This window comes from Procambarus clarkii, chromosome 18 (assembly GCF_040958095.1).
Source record: "Procambarus clarkii isolate CNS0578487 chromosome 18, FALCON_Pclarkii_2.0, whole genome shotgun sequence".
Lineage (NCBI taxonomy): Eukaryota > Metazoa > Arthropoda > Malacostraca > Decapoda > Cambaridae > Procambarus > Procambarus clarkii.
Window position 1 is genome coordinate 35,328,062 of NC_091167.1, and position 13,562 is coordinate 35,341,623.

General features: G+C 44.8%; 2 protein-coding genes across 6 annotated transcripts in view; one reads left to right on the forward strand and one right to left on the reverse strand.

The window, feature by feature from the left end:
• LOC123754415 (fat-like cadherin-related tumor suppressor homolog) overlaps positions 1-13,562 on the forward strand; it is a 669,154-nt gene that overhangs the window by 149,546 nt on the left and 506,046 nt on the right. The gene's annotated exons all lie outside the window — the stretch shown is intronic.
• On the reverse strand, positions 3,490-3,867 carry LOC138366079 (300 kDa antigen AG231-like). Its single transcript, XM_069326809.1, has one exon. It carries the CDS (start codon positions 3,865-3,867, stop codon positions 3,490-3,492), a length of 378 nt encoding a protein of 125 aa, XP_069182910.1.

Genomic DNA, 13,562 nt, shown 5'->3' on the forward strand with positions numbered 1-13,562 from the left:
TCTGTAATCTAGAGTCTGGACGATGGGGTACAGAGGTCGAGAGAGGTTCGCCTAATATTCCCATCTCACTTGATGGTTATGAAATGGGGTGTGAGTTGTCTACTAGCCACAAGCTGGTTGTTCATGTGTGGAATGTGAGTTGAACAACCAGCTTGTGGCTAGAAGACAACTCACACTCCGCACATGAACAACCAGCTTGTGGCTAGTAGACATGTGTGGAGTGTGAGTTGTCTACTAGCCACAAGCTGATTGTTCATGTGCAGAGTGTAAGTTCTCTATTAGCCTTCACTAGAAAACTTTGGGAGTTGAACATGGTGTTTTTTCTAATGTACTTAAGTAAGTAAAACAGTTACAAATCATCAGTCATCTCAGACATTTGGCCAAAGATTATTAATAATTAGATGTTCACTAGTATAATGTTAGAGCGATTTTTTTTTAGCCCCGTTTCACAGAGTTTACAATTAGTGTCGGGATGGGAGACTATTTACCTGGCGTAAGTAGCAATTACTGTATCACAGTGCCTGGTGTACTTGGTGTTCGCCTCGTGCTGTCTCGTTACCTTGAGGTGGAGAACTACAGACAGGTAGGATGTGTTTACTAGTTGTGTTTACTAGTTGTGTTTTTGCGGGGGTTGAGCTTTGCTCTTTCGGCCCGCCTCTCAACTGTCAATCAACTGTTTACTAACTACTTTTTTTTTTCCACACCACACACACACACACACACCCCAGGAAGCAGCCCGTGACAGCTGACTAACTCCCAGGTACCTATTTACTGCTAGGTAACAGGGGCACTTAGGGTGAAAGAAACTTTGCCCATTTGTTTCTGCCTCGTGCGGGAATCGAACCCGCGCCACAGAATTACGAGTCCTGCGCGCTATCCACCAGGCTACGAGGCCCCTACCATATATTGTATATTGGGCAGAAAGCGGGGATGGTGCTCCTCTCTTTGTAGCTGTTGAACTTCTTGTGGAGGGTTCCCTACTCCCTTCTGGGATTGTAGGGTTTGGGGTTGTGGTTCCCTGACTCCTTTTTTTTTTCTTTCGTGTGTGTGTAGTGGCTGGAAGAGGAAGGAGAAAGAGACAAACAGGCTTCTTTATTAAAGACTCATGCTAAGGTGGAATATTGATACCTACAAACAACCCCCCATTTAAAACCGGAAAAGTTGTTGACCTGGAGAACGTGAAGAGAACTTTTGCTACCAACACACCATTCAATAAGACATTTAAATTATTGGGATCATAAATAATCCCTAATATTGTACTCCAGACGAGAGTACATCATAGTTTGCACACGGAAAATAATGAATGCTGCTTCTAAATCTGCATGTTTTAATAATTTGTTAAGAGACCAGTAAAACTTGCACCTATAGAAAGGTAGGAGGTACTCTTAAGAGGCAGTTCAGTAAACATTAAGGTGCCCAAGACTTTTCTGTGCCTTCGGAAGGGGTGACATGCTTGAAGCTTACAGGTGAATAAAGGGATTGGCCGGAGTGCTTTGTGCGAGCAACACTTACACAGAAGTGCGAGGCCTTCCTGGTGGCATCTAGGTAGTAGATTTTGGTGGGTCTGAATTGGCCTTCGGGTATACTTGTGGTTATCCCAAAGGGGTCTTGTTATCTTAAATGGTCTCTATAGTTATCTCGTATGGAACCCAAGTTATCTTGAACTGTTCCTAGTTAAATCGAAAAACCTCCTGTTTACCTTACCTTTCGGTTTCCCCCCCTTCGTTGATTCCGAGGATCAACATCCCCGCGGTCCGGTCCCTGACCAGGCCTCCTGGTTGGTTGTCTTGGTCCTGGTAGACTAAGCAGATCTTGAAGTTCAGCAGCAGCGTGCCTGAGTGACATAAAGGTTGGCAGCGAGCAAGGATCCATCAGCGTTTATTGTAGGTCAAGTGGGAGCTGAGCTTGACAATTTGTAACCCGGACTTGCGTGTTGGCACTCACGCGCACGCGCTCACTCGCGGTCTTGTTTTGTACTTACTGCTATTCGTAGTTACTATTTATATTTACTATTTGTGCCCGCAGGATTGAGCTGTTAGCTCTTGAACCCTGCCTTTCTAATCGTCAATTACCTATCTATTGCTAGGTTGAACAGAGGCATAAAAGAAACGGCTGATTTCATTGTGTCTCGGCGGGGGATCGAACCCTGGGAGCCGGACGGTCGGTCTGGGAGGAGCCGGTCGGCCGAGCGGACAGCACGCTGGACTTGTGATCCTGTGGTCCTGGGTTCGATCCCAGGCGCCGGCGAGAAACAATGGGCAGAGTTTCTTTCACCCTATGCCCCTGTTACCTAGCAGTAAAATAGGTACCTGGGTGTTAGTCAGCTGTCACGTGCTGCTTCCTGGGGGTGGAGGCCTGGTCGAGGACCGGGCCGCGGGGACACTAAAAGAGCCCCGGGAACATCTCAAGATACCTTGGTGTGTTGGTTGGGTCTAGGGAGGGGGGCAGAGGGGTGGAAGAACTCCCGGAACCCACTACAGATAGTCCTCGGGGAGTACAAGCACTCCCGAAACCCTCTGCAGGTAAGATCCAGGTAAGGTATACTTCAGGTATACACATATTTAATGCTGCAGCTCTTGAGAGGCGTAAAGTGACAACAGTGTGTCCGGGTAGCCAGCGAGACGCTAGAATCCTCCTGACACTTGAGAGCAACTCAAGCTTCGTCAATGTTTGCTGTTTCGTCTTGTTTGCACAGAAAAATAGCAACATGCTGGAGCCAACGTTGTGATAGGAAATGCAAAATAGAGGGAATGAAGAGTTGAGGAGAGGAGAGAAGAAATGTTCATGAGGGAATATCACGAGGTCCACAACTGTTCAGTATCCTCCAAGGAACTAAAATAAATATTGCCGGAACAAAAGTGTACTTCTTTAAAGAAAATATAAGACATTTTCCTGCCAGAAGTGGCGGACCTGTTTGATGGGGTTCTGGGAGTTCTTCTACTCCCCAAGCCCGACCCGAGGCCAGGCTTGACTTGTGAGATAAGTCAAGCCTGGCCTCGGACCGGGTTTGGGGAGTAGAAGAACTCCTAGAACCCCATCAAGCAGGTGTGTTTTGTGGACGCTACACCCCGAAGTTTGCCCTAGCTAACTTTAGATGTAGCTACAGCTGACAATGTGTATTTGCTGCAGTGTGTAATTGGTTTATCAGTGAAGACAGCTGTGTTGGTTAGAAAGCATGTTTTGTATGTCATTTAATTTAATAATTCATGAATTCAAATAGAGGGACACTCGGTGATGTCCATGACAATGAGGAATGTAAAGGGCAGGTGAGCAGCGGCGGCGTAACACACCACAGCAAGTCCACACATCGCTTCCTAACCTAAATGTTTAAGAGTCAAGTGATATAAAGTGTTGTTAGTAAGGAAGTTGCTTATTTACGGGCTCACTATAGCCCGTGCTACATAGAAATTTTGTTCCGAGTGGCTGAATCTAAGACAACAACAATAATATAGAGTTGCTTGGTTTTTCTGGGACATCTCAGCCAAGTGTTCATGCTTCAGCTGTTACTGCTTCTTCAGCTGCTGCTGCTTCTTCAGCTGTTACTGCTTCTTCAGCTGTTACTGCTTCTTCAGCTGTTACTGCTTCTTCAGCTGTTACTGCTTCTTCAGCTGTTACTGCTTCTTCAGCTGCTGCTGCTTCTTCAGCTGTTACTGCTTCTTCAGCTGTTACTGCTTCTTCAGCTGTTACTGCTTCTTCAGCTGTTACTGCTTCTTCAGCTGCTGCTGCTTCTTCAGCTGTTACTGCTTCTTCAGCTGTTACTGCTTCTTCAGCTGCTGCTGCTGATTCACCTGTTTCTGTTGCATTTGTTTCAGCTGCTGCTGTTCTTGCTGACAGTGCATCATGAACAGGGGGGTGAACCTTCCCCATGGCAACAGATGCAGTCTCAGATTCCTTAAATATTTATTTACCGTGCTAAATATTGGGTCGGATACCAGGGCTGTTTCCTGGTATCTCGGCTCGCTTCATGTGCCAGATACTGGGCACTGTGGGTAGGCAGGGCTGACGGAGCGTGGACGCTGACTGCCTTGAAGATTTGCCGGCGTAACAAGGCTGAGGAAGTTGATTGTCTCCTCGACAGCTTTAGTGGACAGGACCAAGGTTCATCAACCACCTATGAAACCTGTACATCTTTCCTCAGACATGGCAGCTTTATCTGCATTTACTAAAGAGTTTATGTGGTCATAAGCGCTATGTGGTTGTTTATAACAATGATAATCTTGGGTTGTGAAGTTTCCAAGCTCGTAAACCTTTTAATAAATGTAAACAAAATCTCGGTCCTTGATCGAGGAAAGACGTACAGGTTTTGTGTAAATGTTTGACGAATGCTGCGCCCTGGTTTGCTCCAGCCAGGATGGTCTTATGCCGGTGACTTCACCGTCAGGGTGTGGAATATGTCACTTTCCATCATGGGGGGTCCTATTTCTCCCAATCTGCGAGACGAATCAGTTCTTGTCTCTTGGCTTAGTGGCTTAGGTGTAGCTCACGCTTGGCTTGCTTATGATCTGTCCTTAAGCTGGCTGGCTTAACCATAGGTCATGGTTGGCTATTTTGAGGAAGGTTGCGTTGCTGGCTCATCCATAACTCAAAACCTATTGGCAGCTTGTTGCTGGTTAACTGGCTTCTGACAGGGTAGGGCGGGGGGAAGGGGCTAGATTTGCCATATTGGCTAGCTAATTAGTTAATACAAAATTAGTTGGTAAGGTTTCTTATTAAGTTTAAATGGGATGTACCATGTTAAAGTTGGGGATTGTGTGCTGACACCTCAGGCTCTCTGTTGGTCAAGAGGTGATCAATGATTTTTTTTTTTTGGGGGGGGGGGGAGGTGGGAGTAAAGAGGAAGGAGAGGCATAGGTGAAGGGAAGTATAGAAGTGGGAAATACAGTGAGAGGTATGAAAGCAGGCGGGCTGTCCGCCTTGCTGACACGATGTGTGGGTGTTGTTCAAACATTATTCAAACAAAATATATATATTTTGTTTGAACAATGATACAGTGGTACAAAATTAGGCATTTTGTTAACTGTTGAGCGGGCCCTGTGCACCCTATGTCCTCAGAATCACTACAAGGTAGCACAAGTAAATGGCCACGTCTATAGTAGAAACAAATTATTCCACCTTCACTACAAACAGCACCATTCACTGCCACTAGAATATAAACAGTACACCCCATGTGTTAACTAACGTTCTTAAATGTGTTACAGAACTCTAGTCATTACATCACCTTGTCTGTAATATGAGGTATTCGGGCACGGGAATATCTTTCTCAAGTGCCATCATGTGATTAAATCGTATCTAGTAAAAAAAACAACAATTGCACACCGTTCAGTCTGAAGTCAGCAGAGGGATTTGTTGTTTTTCTATATATACACAGGAGTTCTTGCATTCATTTAACGTCACTAGTACGCATAGCGTTTCGGGCAGGTCCTAAATCCTAATATTCCCCTGAATACGACTCGCTAAATCAATTAATAACCAGGTACCCATTCACTGCTGGGTGAACAGAGGCTACAGTCAAGGATTGGCACCCGGTCAATCCTCCCCGGGATGGATACGAACCCGGGCCAAAGCGCCAGTTTTACCACTGCGCCACGGGACCACATTTTCCCCGGAAATCCCCAGATTTCGAATAGATGGAATTTTTTAAATTCGAATAGAAGTAGAATTATTTACAGCAAGGGCTTGCAGCACTGCACTTAAACGTCCACTCAAGAGATTTAACCATTTTCATCGTTCACACGAACTTGAATCTGTATTTCGTGCTTCGGCCTTGTGCTTCGATGGCCGTAAACTGTCTAGTAAATACAGACTAAGTCGCCGTTATCAAAGTAGGAGGTCGGAAGTGGACACGTAACTGTCTGTGAATGGCAGCCTTGGATCTGGTAACCATTAAGGTTCATTATTTTACATTTCAAAGAGTTATTCAGGCACGAAAGTAACAGAAACAAAAGCCTCATTTTATGGCTGAAATACAGAAATACATTCATTAACTTTGTTACAGTTTAGCCGGCTTCGTTTACCGCAAACACAAGGGACATCGGATCCAGCTAAGCAAAAGATATGATACGATATTAAAGATCGAATTGAGAATGGTCCAGGACGGACCGAAACGTCGTCGTCTCTTCATTTTCTAGTGTGTGGTTTGGTCAACATACGATATTAAACAGTTATCAATGTCTGTAAAGCTATTAAGTGATCGTTCAGTCGTGATGCTTGTACAGATAGTCGCCACTGTTCTCCAGCGAGGCTTCGGATACCTTTAAGGAGTAGGTAGTTGACCTTGAACAGCCATCCAGCTACCCGTCCTCATAAACAAAGGTCAAATGCTCAAAGGTTAAAAGTCAAATGCTTGACTGGAGGGTTAACCTCCAGTCAAACTGCCTTTTAAAGATGGGAACAATTTTCCACACAACTCTGCGTCCAAGCCGCGGCTGACCCCCACAGGTGCATGTATAGATGTTAACATATTGTGTATTCGAAGTCGGTATTTTCTCCTACATTAACATTTTAAGGGTACCACCTCTGGTTCAATTGTAGTGACCCATAGCCTCGGAGAAGGGGATAAAGAGCATTCAGAGAAAAACTTGTCGTTTGACTCGGAATACATATGAGTATTTGCTTCTCCTACCACCCCTTTGTTTTATTTACTTTTTATATTTTGTTTTATACATAGGCCTAAATTAGGTTATGTTACGTGCTTGGTTTCTGTTGCTATTTATTTATAATTGCAGTACATGCATGGATCATATGCAGAGGTGAATTAATTAAAGAGAGGACGTCAAAGAAGCATTGTGGGAGAATTATTCGATCATCATTAGTTGAGAGTCGTGGGTAAACTGTTCTTCATTCATAAACCAACCCGTCCTCTTAAAAATAACGTCACTTTTCGCTCGAATGCGCGCTATGGCCAAATTTGGACGTAATTTGAGATGAAATCGACTCACAAAAGTGACGTACTGTTCCGTTTTCTGTTTGAGTCGTCCGGCCGACTCTGTAAAGTTAGAAAAGATGACTTTCAATTAACGTTTTTCATAACGTTTTGAAACTTTATGAGAATTTCCTGCCCACCTAACCTATCAGAGGACCCTTAACTTACTGTTGTTGAAAAAAAAATCCTAAATTTATTTTCATGTTTTTTTCATTTTCAAATTACGTCCAAATTCGTCAATACAGGCAAACGGCCAAAAACGACGTTATTTTTAAGAGGACAGGTTGCAACAACAGGGGGTTTGGGGGGCTGGATTAACGTGCATTTGGCCTCTGTTGAGGACGGGCTGGTTACACTTGGCTCACAACTGCTGACGTTCGAGCATTTATCAAATTACTTCGTTGACGTCATCTGGTCGAATCAGCCTATGTAAATGCTTCACCCGTGTCAAACAAATTCACAAAAAATGCCGTCAGAACCTAAACACCTAACCTAATCTTGGCTTAACTATACATCCCTGTAGTCGGTTTTCCAGGCCTTCTTTCTTAAAAGGCCTATGTGAAGGGCTGTCGTTAAAACAAGGCATTTCGCGCCCTTGTCCACATTTTCTATAATATGCTTATAATGGAAGAACAGCGGTAACGAGATTTGCAAGGTTCGGTGCGGCGCTAATGACAATTGTGTGCCGGGTGGAATAAGGAACAGCTTCGGAAATGTGTGTCGACAACAGTCCAAAACCCAGGCTAGAAACAGTGGGCCGAAGTGTTCAATAGAAATTTCATTTGTGCTGGCTGTGAAGGCCCGCATTTTATTTTTATATTCCGTGTTCATGCGTTAAGCTCATTTCCATTTGCCAAGTCAGAATGCATTCGTCGACGGCTTTTCTGTGCTTTTGACTTTTGTGTATAGAGAAAATGTTGGGCATTTAGCTTGAACAGAAGGAATTTTAGTGTGTATATATACATATTTATGGATTTATGTATGCATTCATGCCTGTATGTATTTATGGAAACTAGACACAGCAGGTCCATTTGTTCTATTTCAATCAGAATAGAGAATACTTTAACAGAATGTTTCCTTAGAGTGAGGATGGTTGCTGTAGTGAGGGAGAGTGGGTGTGGACGATGGAGAGAGAGAGATGAGGGTGGATGAGGAAAGAATGTGGGTGCGTGAGGGAGAGAAGTAGGGAATGAGGAAAGGAGGGGATTTGTGAGGGATGGGGACAAGGATAAGTGTATGAGTGTGAAAGGATCTGGAAGGTGGAAGGGGAAGAGGGGGGGGGGGTGGTGCCGGAGAGAAGGGTATGGATTAGGGACCGGGTGTGTGACTGAGTGAGCTTATGGTTGAGGGAGCGAGAGGGAGTAAGTGTGTGGCTGATGGAAGGATAAGAGAGGGAGAAATGGATTGTCTGCTGGAGCAAACTTTTCTAGGCTTGGTTTTAGGCTGCTCACTTGCACACGAGTCCATGAGGCATGGCAGGATGTGCAAAATAGCCCAGTTAAAAGCAGAGGTGCCGTAGGTACGTTGAGAGGTACTCCATCAACATCAAATCCCAGATCGTTTCAACACTCTCCCGCTACACATAACCAACCTTGTGACTATCTTGTGGTAGTCCCCTGGTGGTAGGATCAACGTCCCGTGGTCTCTGACCAGGCCTCCTGAATCGTCGTCAGTCAACCAGGCGGCGAGCAGCCGCGTCCAGCAATCTAATTGACCACACCACCAACCAGGAGGCCTGATCAGAGTCCGGGTCTCGGGTACGTTGATCCTCGGAGCCCCTCACAAGGCTACCTTGTGCCTACCATGTGGAGTCTCCGGGGATCGAAAACCCCACGGACCGGTCTCCGGTCAGGCCTCCGGGTCGGTCTTCTGGTCAACCAGGCTAGTCTAAGGTAAGGTAACCTGACGTACGATTTACTGGGGGTTTAATCTTCATATCCGCTCGCAGCCAGCCAGCCAGCCAGCCAGCCAGCGAGCGGACGTGGGTGTTTATTGTGCCAGTCTGCTCCTGTGTTTACATCCTCTTTGTAAGGTGACCCGGTCATCAGCAGACTCTTGCAACGCGTTTCCGCCCTGGCTGTGATAGCGCGAGACCATTACCGTATTTGGGCTTTAATTTAGGTCGAGACGTCTCTTGACTAGGGATTTTGGATATGATTTTGGGATTTGGGGATTTTGCTAAGTTTAATATTAATCATTTTGTAGGTATTTGTAGTAGCAGGGGTACTAGTAGTAATAGGCTACTAGCCTATTACTACTGGTACCCCTGTAGTAGCAAGGATAATAGTAGTATTAGGCTACTATTAGTAGACATCAAATACTTGTGGTATAGGCTACAAGTGATTGATGTATTTCGTACTAGTAGTTGTTGCACAGTAGTAATACTAACAGTACAGTAGTTGCCACGTTGGTCAAACCGGGAAATATTTTAAATGAACAGGAAAACATTCATTTACAGACATGAATGTCTTATTGGTTGTTGAAAGGTTCATCATATATAAAATCTTGACATTTCTGCGGGGCAATTATAAGAGCCCCCAGGCACCGTGTTATTGACCTTAATCACCCTGTTATTGGTCTCCAGTCACCCTGTTATTGGTCCATATTCATCCAGTTATTGGCCTATCACACTGGTCAGACACTAGGGTGTGAGGACGCTGATCCTCAGAACCACGACTACAAGTCGTGGTTCGGGGCAAGTCGTGTCACCCTCTACCATTTTCTCGTGATTCCAAAACACTTATTCACTTGAACAGAGACATTCCCTCCTCCATCTCCCCCCCCCCTGGTCTCTCATTCCATTCCTCTTCCTTTTGGCCTTACATTCCTTTCATCTTTCTGGCCTTACATGTCAGTTCTGGCACCAGAGATCCTTACCTTTAAGGATCTCTGACTGACAGGATCTTACCTAATAGGATCATAGAATAGGAGCTGCCTCGTATGGGCCAATAGGCCTTCTGCAGTTACCTTTGTTCTTATGTTCTTATGTTCTTACCTTACCTAAGGTAAGGTAAACCCTAGTCAGTCCCATACCCCTTCCTCCAGGTTAGTCATCCTTCGCCGTGTTCAACTTTTGAAACATGAACGCCCCACCCAGAAGAAGAACTAGAAGAAGAACTCCCAGCTAGAAGCTAGAACTCCCAGAACCCCATCAAGCCTCCTCCTCACATCCCTAACAAAATGATATATGCCCATGAATGGTTTGGCTGCTGGTGCTGCATAATCTTAAGCAAATAACGGCTTGGAGGAACAGTAATGAACAAACACTTGTCTTGACCCCTTGACCCGGCTCCGTTGTCAACCTCTTGAGACGGTTCCCGCTTATGCTAATGATCTTGTTTCTCCTGACAGGTAAGCCTCCGGAAGCGTCCATCCTTCCCGGTGGTCATCTACCGCAGTCGTGATTGGCCGGTAAGTGGTGACTACAGATTACACTACAGTGGGCCAGATTCACGAAGCAGTTACGCAAGTACTTACGAGCGTGTACATCTTTCTTCAATCTTTGACGGCTTTGTTTACATTTATTAAACAGTTTACAAGCATGAAAACTTTCCAATCAACTGTTGTTATTGTTATAAACAGCCTCCTGGTGCTTCGGAGCTCATTAACTGTTTAATAATTGCAAACAAAGCCGCCAGAGATTGAGCAAAGACGCACACGATCGTAAGTACTTACGTAACTGCTTCGTGAATCTGGGCCCAGGTCTTCTCGTGTGAGCAGGGAATAATAGGCTGCGGAGATCAAAATCAAATCAAATCAAGGAATTCATTCATGTGGCAGTATACTTATAATTGGGAAAGTTTACATCAAAAAGTGCTGTACTACATTAATTACACAAAGACTCACAATAACAACATATCGCGTAGAACATTGTCATTATCGGAATCACAAATGTAGGCTGAGTGAAGGGTTGGTTGGTATGAAGTACCAGTTTAGTTTAGTTCATTTATTATGCACCCCATACCCATCTTGTGGGCGGTAGCGGAAAGGGTTACAGAGGCACATAATGGGCTCAGGGACTGAACCCCACAATTCATTTAGCTAAGCAAGTTACAATCTTGATGAGCTAGTTACAAAATTCAATATAAGTCGTCACATCAACAATGGGTTCGAGATCGACCTCAAGTACAGGTTCTACCAGAGAGTAAGAGGCGCACTGGATATGTGCGGACTACCTCAAGACAAGGTAAGGCAACCTAAAGGTAAGGTAACTTCGAGGCAATCTCCAGGTTACCTCAAGGTAAGGTTACTTCAAGATAACCTCAAAGTAAGGTAACATCAAGGTAAGGAAAGGTGGTGATAATGATAATGGGGAGGAGTGTAGGGACGGTGATGGGAGTTAGAATGGGATACATTACATAAACAAGGACACTATGGAGTAGTGATTACTCAGTAGTTGGCCCTGAGCATAGTTGTTTGTCTTATTGCCAGGTAATATAAATATTTAATACCGCATGTGCATTACTCACATAAATATAACTACTGGACTGAAAGAGCTCATTGTACAGCTCATATTCTCCTCTATGTCAACAGAAGTAACGAGTAATAAAAATAAATAATAAAAATAGTAATATTAATAATATTAATAAGGGATACATCACGTTAACGTAATTTCGTTTTGAATAATGATAATAATACTCTGACTACTACTAATAATAATATACTTCAAGTAATAATTGGTCTACATTGAACAACCTGGTTGACGAGGCCGCCATCCAGGAGGCCTGGTCGGAGACCGGGCCGTGGGGACGTTGATTCCCGGTACCAACAACGGGTGAACAACAGACAGGTAGATACAACTGGGGTATTGATAAGCCTCGATTATACTATGTACATCCTGCCATGTCTTCTAGCCTCGTGTTCACGTTTAGAACGAGTCCCCCATAATTTTTCCTGCACATGTGTGATTGTCTTGGCTGCGCCCCAGGGAATGTAGTAGTAGTAGTAGTAGTAGTAGTAGTACTAGTAGTAGTAGTAGTAGTAGTAGTAGTAGTAGTAGTAGTAGTAGTAGTAGTAGTAGTAGTAGTAGTAGTAGTAGTAGTAGTAGTAGTAGTAGTAGTAGTAAGAGAAGGAGGAGGAGGCATCCATCAGTCTCAGGAGACTATGAAGTTGTGCTCTGGTTGTCGGTCTGGAGTGGCCTTTCCAGGGCGCAAAGCCTGGGTAGGTTGATACGGAGGGAGAAGCTGTCACCCATGCAGCAGGTATAATATTGGAAATTTTTAGCTTTCCCAATAAATTAGATATTTTATTGAGTGGATTCGGGCTTGAAAAGGTTTATTCCCAGTTTCTCTAGGTCATTTTTGTTTTCTCCAGCCTTGAGTGGGGCTGTTAAAGGTCACCAGTTTAGTTTGGTGTCGGGCTTAAGGCCTATCAACCTTTGGAAGTTTATTATGACCCCCCACAGTACCTTAGTGACCAGCATGCAAGTATATTTTTGTCCTGAATGTAGTCCAAGACTAAAGTAAACTCTGGGTGTATAGTAAACCGAGAAGCAGCGTGCAGTTCTTGGTGTAATCATCGCGTGGGAACCGTATTCCAGCCTAGAGAGCTCTAGTCGTTTGTTATGACATCACTGCTTCTTGTTGACCAGACCACACACTAGAAGGTGAAGGGACGACGACGTTTCGGTCCGTCCTGGACCATTCTCAAGTCGACAATCGACTTGAGAATGGTCCAGGACGGACCGAAACGTCGTCGTCCCTTCACCTTCTAGTGTGTGGCCTGGTCAAGATACTTCAGCCACGTTATTGTGACTCACCGCCTGCATCAATGCTTCTTATTATTCAGCCTTATTATTCAGTAGTTCTTGCAGATATGACACTTGAATAAGTTTATTTGTGGTCTTAAAACCGTAATAAGGTCTTCTGGTATGATTGCCCACAAGGTCTTGTGTGGTCTGTGTGTTCTGGTTGTACTTTGTGTGCAGTTTTAGCCTTAATTTTCTTGTGGTTTTCCATAACACCTGTGCTGGAACTTTTCTTCATGGAGAATATTGAATAAGTTTTCGCCACTGATAAGTTGCGAAAACTTGTCAGTTGTTAAAGATAAGTTATCACCGTCATTAGAGAAGAAATGTTAATATCTTTGCATTCAGGCCGGAGAGAAGGATGAGGGAGAAAGAGAATAAACTGTTGGAGAGAGGGAAGGAAGAGAGCTAACTGTGGGAGGGAGGGAGGGAAGAGAGCTAACTCTTAAGAGCCCTAACTGTGGGAGGGAGGTGGGGTGGAATAGAAGGAAACCCGTTATGCCGAGGCGGAAGGGAATGGTTAGGTTTTCATGAGCGGATAAGGAGCACGTTTCTTTAAGCACCTTGACCTAAGCCCTGCGTCATGGTGATTACAAGGAACCAAGCCTTTCCTGGCGGAGCAGGTTTGTGGGCGGGGGGGAAGATGAGAGGTTATGACTGAGCAGGTGTGTTGCAGGTATTCCGAAGGAGGGTGAGAGGGTAGGGAGGGAGGTGCAGTTGTACCGGGGTACCGCCCGTACAGTATGTTGTTAGTCGTCCCGACTTGATAAGACTAGTCAGCTCGTGCCGCTGCGGTCAAGACAACACACTCGGCAGCCCGGCCACTCGGATTCCCAGATAATCTCATAAAGGAACACTGTGGGCGGGTGAAGGATGTGGCAGATTAGGGACAGT